This window comes from Globicephala melas, chromosome 16, assembly GCF_963455315.2.
Source record: "Globicephala melas chromosome 16, mGloMel1.2, whole genome shotgun sequence".
Lineage (NCBI taxonomy): Eukaryota > Metazoa > Chordata > Mammalia > Artiodactyla > Delphinidae > Globicephala > Globicephala melas.
The window spans coordinates 25,029,030-25,047,711 of NC_083329.1; the positions used below are offsets into that span (position 1 = coordinate 25,029,030).

At 49.3% G+C, this 18,682-nt stretch overlaps 1 protein-coding gene across 2 annotated transcripts in view; it reads right to left on the reverse strand.

Annotated features, from left to right (window-relative positions):
* NEURL1 (neuralized E3 ubiquitin protein ligase 1) overlaps positions 1–5,358 on the reverse strand; it is an 85,128-nt gene extending 79,770 nt beyond the window's left edge. Inside the window, exon 1 of one of the 2 annotated variants that reach the window (XM_030865532.3) lies at positions 4,539–5,358. In XM_030865532.3, the coding sequence (XP_030721392.1) occupies positions 4,539–4,623 (85 nt within the window). In that variant the 5' untranslated portion in view covers positions 4,624–5,358. The remainder of the gene's footprint in view (positions 1–4,538) is intronic. The other variant, XM_060286723.1, reaches the window with a different exon arrangement.
* Positions 5,359–18,682: the final 13,324 nt, after the last annotated feature.

The window sequence follows — 18,682 nt, forward strand, 5'->3', positions numbered from 1 at the left end:
CTCCCTACATCTGTCACAACCAGTGGCTTTGTGAAATGTCCAATTCAAAAGCACCAGCTTTGAAAAGATGGAGGTTCACTCCTTGGTATATACCCCAAAGAACAGAAAACAGGTGTTCAAACAAAAACGTATACACAGATCTTCACAGCACAAAAGTCCCAATAACCAAAAGGTGGAACAATCCAAATAGCCATCAAAAATATCCATCAAGGGCTGCCCTGGTGGCGCAGTGGTTGGGAGTCCGCCTGCCGACGCGGGGGACACGGGTTCGTGCCCCGGTCCGGGAAGATCCCACATGCCACAGAGCGGCTGGGTCCGCGAGCCATGGCTGCTGAGCCTGCGCGTCCGGAGCCTGTGCTCCTCAACGGGAGAGGCCACAGCAGTGAGAGGCCCGTGTACCGCAAAAAATATATATATCCATCAACTGGCAAGTGGATCAGCAAAACGTGGCATAGCTGTATAATGGAACATTATTCAGCCACAGAAGGGAAAGAAGATACATATTACAGCACGGATAAGCCTTGAAAACATTACGCTAAGTGAAAGAAATCAGACTCAAAAGAACAAATATAGTGTGATTCCATCTATATGAAATGTCCAGTATAGGCAAATGCCTAGAGGCAGAAAGTAGATTAGTGGTTGCCAGGGATTCAGGGGAGGGAGTAATAAGGAGTGACTGCTTCATTGGTACAGGCTTCCCTTTTGGGGTGATGAAAATGTTCCGGAACTAGACAGAGGCGGTGGTTGCACAACATTGTGACTGTACTAAATGCCAGTTAATTGTACACTTTAAAACGTTAAAACTGTGAATTTTACCACAATAAAAAAAAAAACAGTGATAGGAGGTGGCCTATCCAACCCCCATCTATGGGTGACCACTGGGACTGAGTCGTCCTCCCCATAGGCTTTCCTAGTTACCTTTCCCCCAACACTTAGCACCAAGCAGGCAGGCACTCAGAAAGAGATGGGGAAGGAGGAAGATCTTCATTATCTGTATTTGTCTCCATGACACATGAATTCCCTGCCCCAGTCACCCCGTTCCCATCACTGAGAATATATACACACACTCACTCATCCCACCTCCAAGCCTTTGCTGCACGTCCCTTGCCCTACCCTCCTCTCCACACCCTAGGACTCTCGCTGCACCCCTTGCCATCGATCCAACTTCTACAGTTCCTTCCATGTCCAGCTCAAATTCTTCCCTGACCCCCCATTTCTGACCTCTGCCCACACATATTGTTGGATTTCAACAATCCAACCAAGCATTTGATTCCATTCCTTCCCTCAGTCCTACCTTATCAAGTACATCTTCAGTCTGTGAATCTACAGAGATGTCATGAGCCCTCACCTCTGACCCAGGCACATGGCAGCTCCTCATAACTGTCTGTTGGTCCTAATCCCAGAGCTATACCTTGGGCCTCTCCCGTGGACACTCCTAGACCAACACTGTTCAGACCCCAGTGGGAATCACCAGCAGTGGAGTGAGGTCAGTGTGTCTTCAGGAAGAAGACCAAAGTCTACCACCTGACAGGTGATGGACGAGCCTCATTTCACGTCAGCCTGACAGCCAGACCAATCTTAGATCTCTAGTGAGTCTCAGGGTCCCTGTTATGCCAGGTCCTTTCCAGTTGTTTTAATTAAAATGGTGAGAAATCAATAGATTGCAATTATGGAAGGAGAAAAAAAATCGAGAGTTCCCTGCCTCCCACCAGCAAATTTCTGGATGCACGCTGATAAGAATCAGAGCTGAAAGCTGTCCCAGCAGAACTCAGGGTGAACAGTCTTGGAATCACAGCCAGTATCAAGGTCATACCAATAAAATGGGGATGGAATTCTGGATGACCACTGATGTATCAGAGAAGACTCCTAGGTCAATGCTGATACAGTTAGAAAGGAACTTGGAGTGAACATTAAAACAATCACAGAATAAAATTGATGGCTCTGTTAGGATGGGGAAAAGTCAGGCTGCGAAGCAGGATAAGGGGACCCTGGATGAAGGAACCCATGGGCAGTCTTCACGGCATGCTCTGATCCTTCATCTCAGGCTTGGAAGGAGCAGAACCAAAATTCTCACGGCCACCTAGGTTTGTGGTTAGGGACAGAGGAGAGTGGATTCTGGTAAGCTGAGCCTGAAGGGAGATGGGCAGTGGGAGGGAGACTGCTGGCAGGGAGAATTTCTCCACCATTTACTCCCACTGAATAAGAACTGATCTCTGTAAACCAGGGAGGCAGCAAAAAGGGGCCTTCCCAGGCCAGATAGGTGGGGATTCAGGCAGAGGAGGAGGCTAGGGTGGGAGCAGGGACATGGGAGGGCCTCAGACCCTCTCCTGCTCACCATCCCTTGCCAAAGACCCCAGCCACAGAGACCTCACATCCCCACAATCCCAATTTAGGTTAAAAGGGGTGCAATTATGGAGGCCTTTGCTGGGCTTCCCTAGGGTCATGGATGGAGCACAGCCTTCTTGGGGCAGTTGGTGAGCATTCAAGCACCAAGTCAACTCACTGGTCCCCAGCTAACCCCTGCCCTTGAAGGACTTAGTCTGGCTTTGCCACCTTCTCTTAACTGACCCACTGAGTAACTGGTCAATTCACTCTCCCTTTCCCTCATTCTTCTCCCTTGTAAGGGAGGACATTGAACTGGATGACAACCACGGGTTCCTCCATCATTATAAATCTGTTTTCAATGCTCAGAAACAGTCTTCATACATCTAATACTTACAGCTGATTATAAAAAAATAATACTTGTTTATTGTAGAAATTTTAGAAAAGAGCAGAATATAAAAAAGAAAAGAAAAAATCTTATGTGATCTCATTACCCAGAGGAAACAATTGTTAACCTTTGAGAAACTTTCTTTCAAGGGCTGTTTGATTTTTTTTTTTTTTTTTTTGCCTTCATAACATTTTAACAAAATTGGGCTCTTACAGTCTACACAACTTTGTATGCTGCTTTTTTACAACTGTCATTATGCTGCTGTGAGCACTTCCCCAAGTGATCAAATATTCTTCAATAATACTATTTTAAAGATTGCATAATACTCCACCAAGAGGATCCACCACGATTTCAGTGCATTTAGGTTGTTTTCCTAGTATAAACAACACTACCATGAACATCCTAGGCCTAGCACATAAGTGTTTGCCTGCATTTCCATTTTCTTAGGATCAGTTCTTCAGGTGGAATCACAAGGTCAATGAAGATGATATTTTAAAAGGTCTTGACAGGTACCGCCATATTAATTTCCAGAAAGACACAACAAACCCGTTGATTTTCCTGAGCCAAGTGAGAGCTGAAGTTCTGAAAGGGTTGGAGTTAGAATGCAGGACGGCGGTCCCACCTCTCCTCCTCTCCCCGACTCCTGAAGGTTAACTGTCCAGCAAAAGAGAGGACAGAATTCCAAGTCAGAAGATACAGGTCTGCAGCCTGGTTCTGCCTCTCTGGCTTTGGGAACGTGAAACAAGCATTCGTTCTCCTCAACTGTAACATGGGCATGATTAGCTCTGAGGACTCCCCAGAGCAGTTTCCTTGCCCACTTGAAAAGGTATTTGTGAAAGTTCTTTGTAAACTTCAACGCTTTGTCAAAGGGCATTACTAGTATCCTTCTCGTAAGCTGGGGGTCAGTGGGGGTGGGTCTCAAGAAGAGGGTTGTTCTTTGTGAAAGCCCAAGGGCTTCCCTTCCTGACTCTTAGCCATAAGAATGCCCAGCCAGTGTTGGCTGGTTTTGAGGGTGAAAGAAAAGGAGCTTCCCGAAGGGAATCTGTGGGCTCTGAGGGCCTGGGAGGACCCAGGTGTGTCTTCCAAAGGTCAGAGACAGCACTGAAGAGTTAAAGCCAAGAACAGGGCTTGGGGCCTCCCTGAGGGTGCTGGGTGGGTCGAGGGACTTGGAGGGCAAAGACCTTCTCGGTAAATGTTACTCTGTCTCAAGGCTCCCAGGCCCTCCTTTCCAGAGTTTCAACTGGACATCTAACCTTTGGGGAACCAGAAAACAACCTGATTCAGTGGATACAAAAAGTCAGTAGCTGCAGAGGACTCCAGAGGCCACCGGCTCTGGCCCAGTCTTCCAGGCTGTTGTTAATCTGTCCTGGATTTTTAAGACCCTCCAATCGGAAATGCAACTAGTGCTTCCAGCATCACCTCTCCAGCCATGGGCAGATGAAAAAGGAGACAATGGTGCTTCCCTTGGGAAGCACAGCTGGCCAGCCCGAGCATCCTGCCACACTCCCCTACCCACCTGGCAAATGCCCTTCCTCACCCCTGCACGCTCGCCTAGCATCATGGCCTGAGGGGACTCCAGTGACGTTTCTGGTGCTGGCTGGGAGAACTGCGTAGACCCCACGCAACACCAGCCTCCCTGATTTTCACCGTCATCACTAGCAGCCCCCCACCTCCAGCGCACCTCCATGGCCGAGGTGCACCTCCCATCTCCAAATACGCACAACAGGTGGCACCTGCCCGGCCTCGCCAGCCACACCTCTCCACCTCTCCCTGCCCCTCCGCCTGCGCCCCAGTCCTCCAGCTGCGCCCGGCCCCGGCGGAGCCTTACCTTTGATGTTTTGGGGGTGGCCCCGTGGCGCCCGGCTCGGGTTTCCTCGGGGCAGAGAGGGGATACTGGAGAAGTTGTTACCCATGGCATCCGGCCCCAGGGGGTTCGGTGCTCGCGGGGGGCAGGCGAGGCTGAGCAGCAGAGGAGGTACGGTGTGCAAGTGTGTGCGCGCGCCGGCGCGCGCGCCGCCGGGGGAGGGCCCTGGTGGGGCTGCGGCAGGGGGCGGGCAGGCCGCTCTTCTCCTCCCAGTCTCCGGGCTCCTCGGTCCTCGGCGGGGCCTGCCCGCCGCGGGGGCCCTCTACCTGCCTGCCATTTTCCGCGGCGGGCGCGCCCCTGGGCCGGGGCTGGCGGCGCCCGGGGCTCCCCTCTTCCTCCCGCTGGCGCTCCGGTTCTGGCTGGTAGCGGGCGGCGCGGTGGCTCCGGCGCGCTCCCCCGGGGCCATAGAGTCAGGGCTCCTGGAGCGGGCGCTCAGCGGCTCGGCCTGCCCGGAGTCTCGGCTGCTCGGCGCCGGCTGGGTCCCCGCCCGCGGGGACGGCCGAGGCTGCAACGTGAGTGGCGCCCTCCCGCCGGCGGCTCGGCATGGAGCGGGGCTCCGAGGAGCGCGGGGTGTGCTGGGCGCTGCCGCGGTGGTGGGTCTCCCAGGGCCGCCACGCTCCAGCCCCCGCGGGGTCCCTCGCGCAACCGCCGCCCCCGCCCCCAGCAGTCGCCAGGATTCCCTCGCTCCGGTTGTTATGGTGACAGCTGCGCCGGTGAATGAGCGTCTTAGTGACACGCGCGCGCCCGCTCAGCCAGATGTGGCCCCCGGTGCGCCGCGTTCCCGGCTGCCACTAGTCCTCCGCGGCCCGAGGGGGGCGGGGGGGGCGGTCCCTGGGCCCGAGTTGGGGTCAAATATCCGGCAGAGATTGAGGCTCCAGGGGTTGGGTTTATTCCTCTCACCAACAGTGGAACTTGGTCCTGAAAACAAGAGAAACTGTACAGCAAGAACGGTGAGTTCCCTGGATGCCAGGCCCGGGGCGAGGTAGCCCTAAGTTCCAATTTCTCTAGCACCGGGTTCAGCGCCCGGCACATAGTAAAACTCCAGAAAAAAAATTTTTATAGAGTGGATGGATGACTGAATAAATGAAGTGAGATGAGGAATCCCAGCGCTTGACCCTTTGCTCTCAGTCAGATCCAAGGGGCGCTGGGACAAAGGCTCAGAACAAGAACACCAGGCTGTTCAGTTACTGGACACATAGCGTTGGGGGGCCTTTAGATGAACACAGACTGGACCTAGGAGATGGGATGGAGGGCCAAGGTGCGGGAACAAATCTCAGGGACAAACCGTCAGAGAACCACCAAATCTGAACCAAGTGGCTCTGTCAGCTCTCAGAGGTGGGGGCCTCTGTGGCCTGCAGCAGTCAAAGAAGGCTTCCTGGAGGAAGGGGCCTTCAGCATGTCACCTGTTCACATGACTCATCCATCCTGGAGCTCAGCACTGCTACCAAGGACCTGCAGGAAGGGAAAGGGAGTCATTCTCCTCCTACCTAGACATGGGGGCCTCTCCTTCTGCCTGTCTTATCAGGGCTAGAAGGTGAGACAGGTTCCCCCCAGGACAGAGAATCTGCCTTCCTGTTCCTCTAGATCACCTCTAGCTCCCTGACTGGCTACAGCAACTCTGATCCAGAATCCAGCGAGGACGTGGGCTGGCATCAGGCATCTCGTCCATCCTCTTCTGGAAGGTTCTTTCCTCAAGTCTCCATATGACAGCTCCTCAATATTCAGGCACAGTTCTTGTGTCACCTCCTGACCTTCCCTGACTGCCCGCCCCAGCTAGAGAACCCTCACCACTCTCAGTCATGTTCCATAGCATTACTCTATGTTATCTTCTGGAATTAGTTTGAAAGTAGCCTTTCCCCCTGGTTTCTGTTGTGCCTCCCCCACTAGAACATAAGCTCTGTGAGGGGAGAGAACAGGACAACTCCATTCACCATGATGTCACCAGTCCCCAGGATTATGCCTAGCACATGACAGACTGTCCAAAAATGCTTGTGGAATGGGTGAATCGCCCTGCCTGCCAGCAGAGCTCCACCGAGAGCCCTGGGAGGAAAGCCTCTGAACCACCATTTTCTCCCTCCCCCGCCCTCCACCCTCACCCCATTGCAGGCATCACATCCTTAAATGCCTGGGACTCCAGGCGAGCTAGAAATATCCTTGACAGCTGCTCTCTGGGGTCTGGAGGGAAAGACAGCCCCCACCCCTGCCCCCAGGCTCTTAGATGCCCAGGATCATGTGCCCAGCCAGCTGCAGAATGGACGTGGCAGGTCAGGGGTGCTGTCTTTTTATGGGCGTATCTCCCCGAGGCTCACTCCAGCCGATGACTCATGCATCAGAAATCCGTGGGCTCTGAATGGCAGCACACTCACACATTTGCACACACACCTCTACACTCTCTCACACACTCACTTCTACACAAGTGCACACACACTCTCTTGCACTCATATACCCCCTGAAGTCTGCTGGAATGAGGTCACTGTGGGCTACTGCTGGCATCGGAATAAATCTGAAAACTCTGTATAGATGAGACTGATTCCCCCGGAGTGTGGGCCAAGTGCAAGCCCTTGGTAGGATTTGCCGACAGTGGCTTGCGCGGAGGCTCATCGCCTCCTTCCCTTCCTCAGGAGGAGGGGCTGGGGCATAGGCCAAGGATGGGGGTGGGGTGAGGCCCCGAAGGTAGAGGATGGCAGGGAGGTCACAGGCCCCATGTGGTCTAAACTTGGGGCTGTGGGCCAAGCAGGGAAGAGATGGAGGAGGTCAAAGGGAAGGGGAAATGAGGGGACCAGACACCGGTGCCTGCCTGAAGAGTCCAGAGACTCTGCAGCTCAGGACAGGCTGATCCAGGGGAGCCGCACAGGAAGGTGACAGGCGTTAGGGACCAAGGCAAGGAACTGAGGGCGGGACAGAAATGTCCCCTGATCCCAGAGGGTTGAGGAGACAATGAGAGTATCAACAGGGCTGGGATTAGGATGAGACAAGGGAGGCCTCCCTGGTGTGAAATGGAAGGAGGCACTCGCTCTCAGCAGCGTGCAACACCAGCCCTGCACTTGCTCGAGCTCAAGCGTGACGCCTCTGAAATCTTGTAGCCCGGGTCGCCTCCCTAGACTGGCCCTTGATTTTCCAAGGAGTTCTGTGCTGTGGCAGGGGACACCACTGTCAAGTGGCAACTGGCTGGAAGTCTCTGGCCAGGCAGGGACCTAGAGGAGGTAGGTGTGGCTGCATGGGACCCAGAGCAGCTGAGGGTGACCCCTCTGACAGGTCCTGTGCCTCAGAAACCCTTTCCTGGCAGGGGCCGTGGTTAGATCCAGCTCAGAGGAGCAAAGAACCGCATCACACCCCTCCTCCTGGACCTTGGATGGAATCCCTGAGGCCTTCAAGCCATCCTTCACCAAGGTGGCTGCCAGGAGGCGGGGAAGCGGCCTCTGCGGCCGAGGGCCCTTCCCAGCCCCAATCAAGAAGGGAGGAGGGAGAAGGAACCAGCCAGGGAAACGGCTGGCTGGATGAAGTCACTGTTTTGGTGGCTTCAATGGAAGCTATTAATACCCATAAGGTGGTGCTCCAGCACCTGTCACCGTGGCAACCCCACCTCCCCAGCAGTGTAGATTCTGAAGGCGCTGCCCAAGGGGGTGGGTGTCAGTGCGTTGTGTTTGGCTGTGTGTACACATGTGTCCGTGTGGGTGCTGTGAGCTCTCACACCAACGTGCAGGAGAGGAAGGACCCCAGGCAGGGACTCAGTGTGGAACCGGGGCTCTTTCAGCAGCAGCTCCCAGTCCCCCCTTCTCTCTCCCTCGTTTCTCTCCCTTCTGGTTGGCTCCCTTCTCTCTCTCCCTCTTCTTCCCCCCCCTTCTCCCTCCCTCCTTTTGTCTTTCTCCCCTTCTCCCTGCCCTTCCCTGCTTCTCTCCATCCCCATCACTTTCTCTCCTGCTGTCTCTCTGCCCTTGTTGCTCCTTGCTTGGTCTCCTCCTGCTGGCTCACCTCTCCCTTCCCCTTCTTTCTCACTCTCCACAGCTCCCAGATCAGTTCAAGTCTTGAAGTGTCTCCATGTTGATAAAATAATAAAATATTTGACTGAGAACCTCCTTTCTTCCTTCCCCGAGCCCCTGGAGACTGAGCCCAGAACGAGCCACAGGGATGGTTCCCCACCAGGCAGGCAAGAGTGGAGTTCATCTAGGCCAAGCCAGGCTCCCCTAAACTTGAGACCACCTTTGTCAACAGCATGACACTTCCCTCCCTGTTGAGAAACTAGCCTTAAAACAGAAAACAGCCATAGCCATCCCTGGCTGGGATACAAGGCCCCTCTACCATGCTCTGAGGCCCAGCCCATAGTTATCAAGCCATCAGAAAACATGTACAGAAGTCCTGCTTGAACTGCAGGGGGCAGCTGGACGTCTTAGATGGGGAGATCCCTGAGTTCATAGTAGATTCTTAACAAATATTTATTCTTAACAAATATTTATTAAACAGATCAATGAATCAATAAGGCAGTGAATTAACCTATCAATTAAGGTTAATTGATAAGCCCAAGAGCCTTGTCCAGAGCAGTCTTTCTGGCCAGTGTCCTTCTCAACAGTACCTTTGCCACAAAGTTTTCCCTGAGGCCAGGCCTGTCCTCTGAAGGATGGGAGTCTTTGCTAACCATCATAGCATGGAATGGCCACCTTACTGCCCTGTTCCCAGGCGCTTTGGGATTCAGCTTCATTCGTCGCTCCAGTGACCGTATTGAGCACTGCCTGTATGCCTAGAACTGTGCGAGGTGCGGTTTCATTGCCAACACTATGGGGGAGCCTGTCCTGTGCTCTTGTGTACTCCAGTCGAGTTTCCTACCTCCCAGGACTAAGTTTAGGGCTGAACACACTAGTAGTTCTCAGTATTGTCAAGACGTCAGTTCTTCCCAACTCGATCTATAGATTCAATGCATCCCAAGCAAAATCCCAGCAAGGTATTTTGTGGATCTCAACAAACTGATTCTAAAGTGTATAGGGAGAGGTAAAAGACCCAGAATAACCAACACAATATTGAAGGAGAAGAACAAAGTTGGAGGACTGACACTACCCAACTTCAAAGTTTACTATAAAGCTACAGTAATTGAGACAGTGTGGTATTGGTGAGAGAATAGACAAATAGATCAATGCAACAGAATAAAGAGCCTGGAAATGAACACAGCCAACTGATCTTTGATGAAGGAGCAAAGGAATATAATGGAGCAAAGGTAGTCTTTTCAACAAATGGTACATGAACAATTAGACATCCACATGCAAAAACGTGAATCTAGACACAGACCTTACACCCCCACTCACAAAAATTAACCCAAGATGGATCACAGCCCTAAATGTAAAATGCAAAACTATAAAACTCCTAGAAGGTAACATAGGAGAAAATCTAGATGGCCTTAGGCTTGGTGATGACTTTTTAGATACAACACCAAAGGCATGAACTATGAAAGAAATCACTGATAAGCTGAACTTCATTAAAATTAAATTTTCTGCTCTGCAAAAGACACTGTCAAGAGAATAAAAAGACAAACCACAGACTGGGAGAAAATATTTGCGAAAGACATATCTAAAACAGGCCTATTCTCCAAAATATACAAAGAACACTTAAAATCCAACAATAAGAAAACTCAATTTTTTATATGAGCCAAAGACCTTAACAGACACCTCACCAAAGAAAACATACACATGGGAAATAAGCATTTGAAAAGATGTTCTGTATCTTATGTCACCATGAAAATGTAAACCAAAACAATGATGCCAGGACTTCCCTGGTGGCGCGGTGGTTAAAAATCCACCTGCCAATGCAGGGGGCACGGGTTTGAGCCCTGGTCCGGGGAGATCCCACATTCCTTGGAGCAACTAAGCCCGTGCTCCACAACACTGAAGCCTGCGCACCTAGAGCCCGTGCTCTGCAACAAGAGAAGCCACCGCAATGAGAAGCCCGCGCACCGCAACAAAGAGTAGCCCCCCCCCCCAAAAAAAAGAGTAGCCCCTGCTCGCTGCAACTAGAGAAAAGTGCAGGCGCAGCAACAAAGACCCAATGCAGCAAAAAATTAATTAATTAAATTTAAAAAAACAACAACAACAATGATGCCACGGCACAGCTATTAGAATGGCCAAAATCCAGAACACTGACAACACCAAGTGCTGGTGAGGATGCAGAGCAACGGGAACTCTCATTCACTGCTGACAGGAATGAAAACAGTACAGCAGCTCTGGAAGACATTTTGGTGGTTTATTACAAAACGAAACATTCTCTTACCATATGATCCACCAGTTGCACTCCTTGGTACTTACCCAAAGGAGCTGAAAACTTATGTCCACACAAAAACCTGCACGTGGATGTTTATAGCCACTTTACTCATAATTGCCAAAAGGTGGAGGCAGCCAAGATGTCCTTCTGTAGGTGAATAGATAAATAAACTGTGGTACATCCAGACAGTAGAATATTATTCAGCGCTAAAAAGAAATGAGCTATCAAGCCATGAAACGACATAGAGGAACTTTAAATGCACGCTACTAAGTGGGATAAGGCAATCTGAAAAGACTACACACTGTATGAAAAGCATAACTATGGCAGGAAAAAGATCAGTGGTTGCCAAGGGTTAGGGGGAGGGAAGGATGAATGGGTGGAACACAAAGGATTCTTAGGGCTCTGAAATACTCTGTGTGATGCCATAATGTGGGTACATGACATTATACGTTTGTCTAAACCCATGGAATGTACATCACCAAGAATGAACTTTCATGAAAACTCTGGACTCTGGGGTATAATGACGTGTCAATGTAGGTTCATCAGTTGTAACAAATGTACCACTCTGGTGGAGGATGTTGATAATGGGGGGGGGGGGACTACACATGTGTTGGGGCAGAGGGTATATGGGAAACCTCTGTACCTTCCACTCAATTTTGCTGTGAATCTAAAACTGCTCTAAAAAATAAAATCCATTTTTTAAAACTGGATCATCTTGCCCCCCTCCTGTAGTACACACACACTGTGGACTGATGAGCCTCAAACTCAGCATGCATCAGAATCATCTACAGGGGGAGGGACAGGGGAAGAACGTCTAATAAAATGCAGATTCAAGGGCCTTGCCCCAATCTCATGCAGGTCATTAACTGATCACACTTTGGGAAACTGTGAACATGGACATGTGTTCTAGGTGAGAGGATAATGTTTAAAGAATGCCTGCAGGCTTTCCTGGGGAAATTTGGGGCCAGACCAGTGCAGGCTGCCACCCAGGCAGGGCTAGTCACGTTAGAAGGTAGGGCAGGAGGTGGCTGTACAGCGAGGGGTAACACCTGCTCCCTCCTCTGCTCCACAGACAGACTTGCCTCCTGGGAGGCAGCCCCTAGGTCCAAGACTAATTGTAAGATCTTCACAGACCCCCAAACTCTTATCTTTAGTGCCTAACTGTATAAGGTCAAACATAGTAAAATATACTACACCCCACGTTAAACATAATTTTCCTGTCTTAAACATTTTGAAAGGATTTTTGTAAATTTGGCTTTTGAAATCACTGGACTAAAAGGAACTCACTGAATTTACAATTGGTTTTATTTCTAAACAATCTTGCATGTGTTGGAGTTCTTGCCAAGTGAGAAAAACCTACGATTGTCTTCAAATATAATGAAATATTTATGAGTACTCGTTTAACAGTTAATGAAGTTGCCACAACATTGTTTTATAGACATTTAAGTAAACATTTCTTAATTTCGATTTTGAAGTTTTCCTCTCATAATTTTGAGCCGGTAATATTTTTTTACAGTCTTAAGCAGATCCTTAGAAAGCACCTAGGCCTAAGTCCTGGGCCTATAGTGCCTATGGATAAAATCCAGGCCTGAGACCAAGCATTCTTAAGATTGCATCTAAAAGGACAGATGGAGATTCCTGCAAGAAGCTGAAAGAAAAATGTGCAAAACCAGAAAGAGGGCCACATGTATCCCTGTTTGGAAAACTTGTTTAGTAATTTCAAACAGCATCCCTTGACCCATCTCAGGGCCACTGGCTTAGGTAATACTGACAGGTGATATTTATGGAGCACATAGACATACATACCAGGCCTTGGTCTAAGCAATTCATCTGTATTAATTCATTTAAGCCTGGTAATAACCCTATGAAGTAACTACTATTATTATTATTAGCAGCAGCAGCATCCCCATTTTACAAATGAAAATCCCGAGGCTTAGGAAAGTTAAGATACTTGATTAGGAGCTGATAAGTAAAGCACTGAGGGTCAACCCTAGGACGGTCTGAGTCCACATCCCTGCGATGCTCTGCCTGCCCCAGGATGGGATTCCTTTAGGTGCCAGCCTGAGGAAGACACCTGTTGCAGGGGAGGTGTCCTCCCTGAGTTCCTGAGCCAGCCTCCTCCCACCGTAGAGACCCTGAAGACTCCCAGGGGCTTTGGCTCAGCTCTCTGGAAGTTAGCCGGGAAGCACAGAGCCACTAATGAACACGAAATAGATTTAAAAATAACAAAACTGGACTCAAAGAAAAATGCTCAAAGCGAATGTAATACCCCAGCATCCTCTTTCTCTCATAGATGTTTTAAATGACCTTTACTTGGCAGGAAGGCTTTTCTAAGAACGTTACAAAGATCAGAGAATCATAAAAGAAAAGTATGATAAATAGGACCACAAAAAATTTAAAACTCCTTCATGGTAAAAGTTGAAAGACACATAGGAGCCGGGAGGCACATCTCCAGTAAGCCAACAGCCTTCAGTCAGTTCAAATGCCCTTCACCCCTAGACCCAGAATAGGCAACAGACATTTCTCCACTACTGCTGCCAGGGTAGCCTCCCACTTCTATCCTCCTTTCCCAAGAGACGCCCCAGAGGCGCTCGCTTGTTCCGACCTCCACCCTTCACCCAAAGGCGCTTCAGGGGGACCTCTTTCCAATGAGAGCAGCCTGTGGAAAGTTTTCTCTCAGCCAGGTGAGCGGGCGTGTGTGTCCCACTGTCTCTTCCCTCCTGTCCCTCTCAAGTTCTCTCTCTATCCACCACTAGGTGGCGCTAGACCTCCATTAGACTCCCCTTTGTCTCCGGCAAACTTTGGTGCGGGGGGTTCTCGAGTCAATCAAAACACCTTTAAAATGTTTACAGGTTGCTCTTTTCCTGTTTCAAAACGGGAAGAGAATTTGGGGGGGCAAATATATCTTTATAGCTTCCATTAACCACTCCATTATAAAGAAAATATGTCAATGAAGAATTAGCCCTACTCTGTAGCCACCCAGATGCTACCCTCTGGGCACGTTTGCTTCACTGAAGTCACTTTCTCATCTTTCATCCTGAGACTGGATCTCCAGCAGAAGAGTCCTCCCCATCACAGACACTCTCTCCCAGGACGGAGACAAACTCCCCAAACTTCAGGCAAGTGGAGGTCCTCTCCAGAGCGCCCCAGCTCACACTGCGATGCCCCACTGCCTGCGTCTGGTACCTGAGGTAGGTACCTGTGCGTGCCCAGCACCAGCACAGCACCTAGCTGTGGGCTCTGCAGATGCCCAGTGAACAGCTGTTGTCATGTGGCCAGAGCTTGAGGGTGTGCAGCCAATGCACCCAATCACCCTCAGAACTGGGACTTGCCACTCCTGGCCCAGGGCTCTCCCAAACACGTCTCAGAAGTCTCATGAGCTTGTGGGCACAGGCAACAGGGAAAAGGGGGGTGCCCAGGGTTACTCTGACTTTCGTATTTATGGAGTAAGAGTAGAATTCAGAAACTCCAGCTGGATGGGTGTCCCCTCCCCCAAGAGCACCTGACCTGTTTTTGCCCCCAAGTCTCTGCATTTGGCCCGACATCCATGTCTGATGCCACCGCTGGCAGGACCTCCACACCAGAAAACCCGCCCCCCTCACAGGGTCTGGAAACCACTTCGTTTCACTTTGGTCAGAAAATCCATTTTTATAGATTGTTAGGGATGTTTAAAAGAAGAAGGTGAAAATATTACAAAACCAGGCTTATCTGTTTCTTCTTCTGAGAAAAGGAGTTAGAAATGTATGGTGAACCAATGCAACTGTTCCATATTCTGTAACCTGTAGGGTGAGAACCCAAAATTAAAGTGTAGAAGCATGTTAACGTTTGAACTTGGTTATTTTATTTTGTGTGAGTCATACATTTCAATCCTATTTTTTTTAATGTTTATCTATTTACATATTGAAACATATTTTAAAATCCATAAATCTCCTGCCCAGAATACTTCTGTTGATCTTTTAAAAATAAAATTCATATGTACATTGTTTGAAAAGTCAAACAGCACAGAAAGGTATAAACTGGAAAGAAAATAAAGGTCTCCCCTGTTCTACCACCCAATAGTATTAACTGTCTACATTTTTTATATATCTTTCCAGCAAAAAGTGTATGCACAATACCAAAACGTTTACATATTTATATCATTTTTACTCAGAAGGGATTATGCTATGCACAGTGTACTAAACTACATTTTTTTTTAAAAAAAACTTAGAATCTATCAGAGTTCTTTCCATACGAACACACATAGGTTTGCTTCATTCTTTTAATGACTGCATAGATCCCACTTTATGGCCATGCCATAATTTATTTAAACAAATTATTAAACGTCGCCTATTGATGAAATTTGGGCTGTTTCCAGTTTTGTTGGTATTAAAACAAATCTATCATGAACATCCTTGCTTGTTTATCTTGGCTATTTCTGCAAATCTATCCATAGGGCAAATACAGAGTTGTGTAATTGTTAGGTCAAAGGGCACGTATATTTAAATTTTTGCTTTAAATATATTGCCAAATTGTTCTAGGAAAATTCGTAGCAATTTATACTCCAACCATCAACGTATGAAAGTGACTATTTCCCTAAGCCCTCATCAACATTGGGTAATATCTATCTTTTAGTTTCTAAAAACTTAGTTTAAAAAGGCACCTGCTTGTTCAGATACATATTTAATTAAGAATGAGGGCTACAGTCTTCACAGGATTTGGGGCCACGGGTCCTTCCCTTTCTGTGAATAGCCTGTTCACATCCTTTGCCCATTTTTTCATAGGATTGATCATCTCTTTTTTTTTTTGATTTGTATGATTCCTCTGCAAATTAAGGAAGTAGGGCTTTGTGTGGCTTGTGTGTGGAAAATGCCTTTTTTCAGTTTTTTGTTATTTTCACTTTGCTGATTGTCATTTTGCCCACAGAAGTTATGAGGCCCACTTCATCCATCTTCTCCTTCACAGCTACTGAATTCTGTGCTCTGATCACAAAGGCCTTCCCTAGCCTCTGATTGTGAAGACATTCACCTACATTTTCCCAAATGATTAGCCAGTTGTTCTAACGCCATGCGTCCGAGTCCCCCCCTTTATTTTCATTCTCCTTTCAGTCCCTCAGAGGCCATGTGGCTCTACACAGTCGCCAGAGTGGAGCCCACAGAAGCGCCACGGTGCTTTCAGCCAGGCCTGCCAGAGCAGACCAGAAAGGCCTGTCCCCTGGACCCCACAGAGGCCTCTGTCATTGGGTAGAAGAGAGGCCGGTCTGTCAGGGACAGAGAGGGCCCCACAGCTCTGAGATGCGAGGCAACAATAGCCTCCCAGTCCTGAGAGAGAAGTGTGACACGCATCCAGTGTCTTCCTTCTGAAGAAACCCCAGGGGAGAGTGTGTTCTCTATACAGAAAGAAGAAACACAGCCACGCCTGTATTTCTGAGGACACACACGCTACACACCACACACACACTCACCACACACACATACTCAACGCACACATACACACACACACACACACACACACACACACACACACACGACACACTGACTCCTCCAGTAGGGGGCACCCTGTCCTAAGGAGGCCTCTCCGTCACAGGAATTCCAAGAACAGTCAAGCCAGCATCTCTCAAATACCCAGATTCCTTTCGAAGGAAATAAAAATATGGAGAACCCCCAAGAATATATCTCCAAGACCCCAAGTTGAGAAAAAAAGAAACCAAAGACTTGCTGTATAAAGATCTTCCAATTGCAAGTTAACACATGTTTAAAACTGCTAAATAGATTTAAGTCAGCATTAAAATGAAAATCTGATTTTTAAAAATTTTCCCAGAATGAAAAGATCTGGAAGAACACAGCTGCAGAGCCCCGAGGTAGGGTAGGGAGTTGAGAAAATCTGATCTGAGGCATTATTCTGCAGCAGATCTACAAGTTAATATTCTTTCCACACACATGAGTAACATAAACCTTTCTCCTATTTTTCTTCGATTTCTGCCTCTCCTTGTATATCAGGCCTGGCCTCTGGGCAACAAAAGACGATCTTCCTTCCTTTTGCCTTGTCCCTTAATCCCTGTGAGTTTTTCCAGTAAAAATACTTATGATTTTTACTGGGAAATTTTAAAAATCATTATTATAAAATAGGCAATTTAGAAAATACAGAATTTTTGTTTAATGTAAAGCCACCTGCTCACACCGAGAGGTAATAGCCCTTTAAGTCGTGGTGGGCTTCCTTCTTGCCTTTTTCTTTGCTTGAATGTTTTCCAGTAAATACCCAGCAAGGGCCAGTGCAGTCACAAGACCCAGGCTGACCTGGCAGGGCCATCTCGCCTCCCAGAGGTTGGAGCTGTGAACAGGCTGGCCTGGGAGAGACCTTGTCCCAGTTTCCTGCAGTGTTCCCTCAGAAACACTGTCCATTCTCTTCCGGAAAAAATCCCTAGGTTAGAAGCAGCTGGGGGCCCTTTGGCCACACTCCCCTCCCTGAGAGTAGAATGGGAGAGAGGGGCGCTCAGACCCTCCCAGCCCATTTCTCTCCCCTCCGTGCTCGGTGGGGGGCCCAGCGCTGGGGTTCAGGGTTGAGACGCAGGGTCTTGGGCGGGACAGCTCCGTTTCCTGGCAGCAGCCCAGAGGGTGACTAGGGCTGGAAGGCACAGAGGAGGAGCACATCCTTCCTGGGCCTGTCCCCACCAGGCTGTGTGACCTCTCGGACAAACGGCCTGCCTCTCCAAGACCCGCGCCAGGGCTGTGCCGGTGCTGGTGGTTCTCTGCTAGCTAGGAGCCCAGGACAGGGAGCAGCTTGAAGGGCTTCTCCATTATGCCCTCGCCTCTCCTCCCCGCAGAGCCACACTCGCTGCCTCTGATGGCGCTCCCGCCCTTTCCCTCTCCCTCCCCACTTTCCTTCACACAGGTCATCCTGTTTCACAGGACCTGGACTAGCACATGGACTGGGTAAGATACAAATAAGATATAAGAGCCGGGTTTCCGTCTGTTGCTACCTCATCGGAAGTGGAGACTGCACAGATACTTAGGAAGTTTGCAGGACACATTGGGGATGGCCTGACTTAAAATACAGGCTACGTGATCTACACAAAATTCATTTACAGGTCCCACGGGTCCCTCAAGCTGCTGGGCTGTCATCTCTCAGAGAAACGGAAAGACAGTGAGCCCTGTGTCATGAAGGTTAAGAGAAGAGAGAGACTGGCCTCAGATGGGAGTCCCAGAGGCAGCCTGAGCTGCCTCTCCCCCAGCAACCCCAGGGCTCCTGGGCGAGCAGGGCACCCAGTGCTTTGCTCACAGCATCCCTGGCTGTCTCCCAAGGATTCCCAGGAGGGCCAGCCAGCACGTGCCCGTGTGGGCAGCAGCAAGTCTGGAAGGACACACACTGATGCAGTGACACGGAGACCTGGGGAGTCGTAGTCAATATATACTTTTATATTAGATATTTTATCTACTATATTATATATATATTAATATAATATATATTATATATATTTTATATATTTTATGTTAGATATTTTATCTAGTATATTATATTTTATATAATATACTTTTATTAGATATTTTTCAATGTTTCATAATGGTGTGTTTAATCAGAAAAAAAAAGATGCCGACATTTCCATTTTCTAAAAGTTGTTTGAGCATACGGGAAGAGGGGTGGTCAGTGTAGCTGCTGCCGTCCAGGCGGGCTCCGTGGAGACCGGAGGGCACTGCTGGGCCTCTGAGCCAGAAAGGATTCAGCAGGATGCTTACCTCACATGCTCCAGAGGGCTGGGGGTGGGGAGTGGCACTCATGACTGTGAGGACCTGGGGTCTGAGGAATTGCTGATGGCATCCCTGGGAGTCCCACGTGCCCACTGGCCCAGGCTGGATGGAGCAGGGCAGGGGCCAGTAGGGTCAAGGCCATCC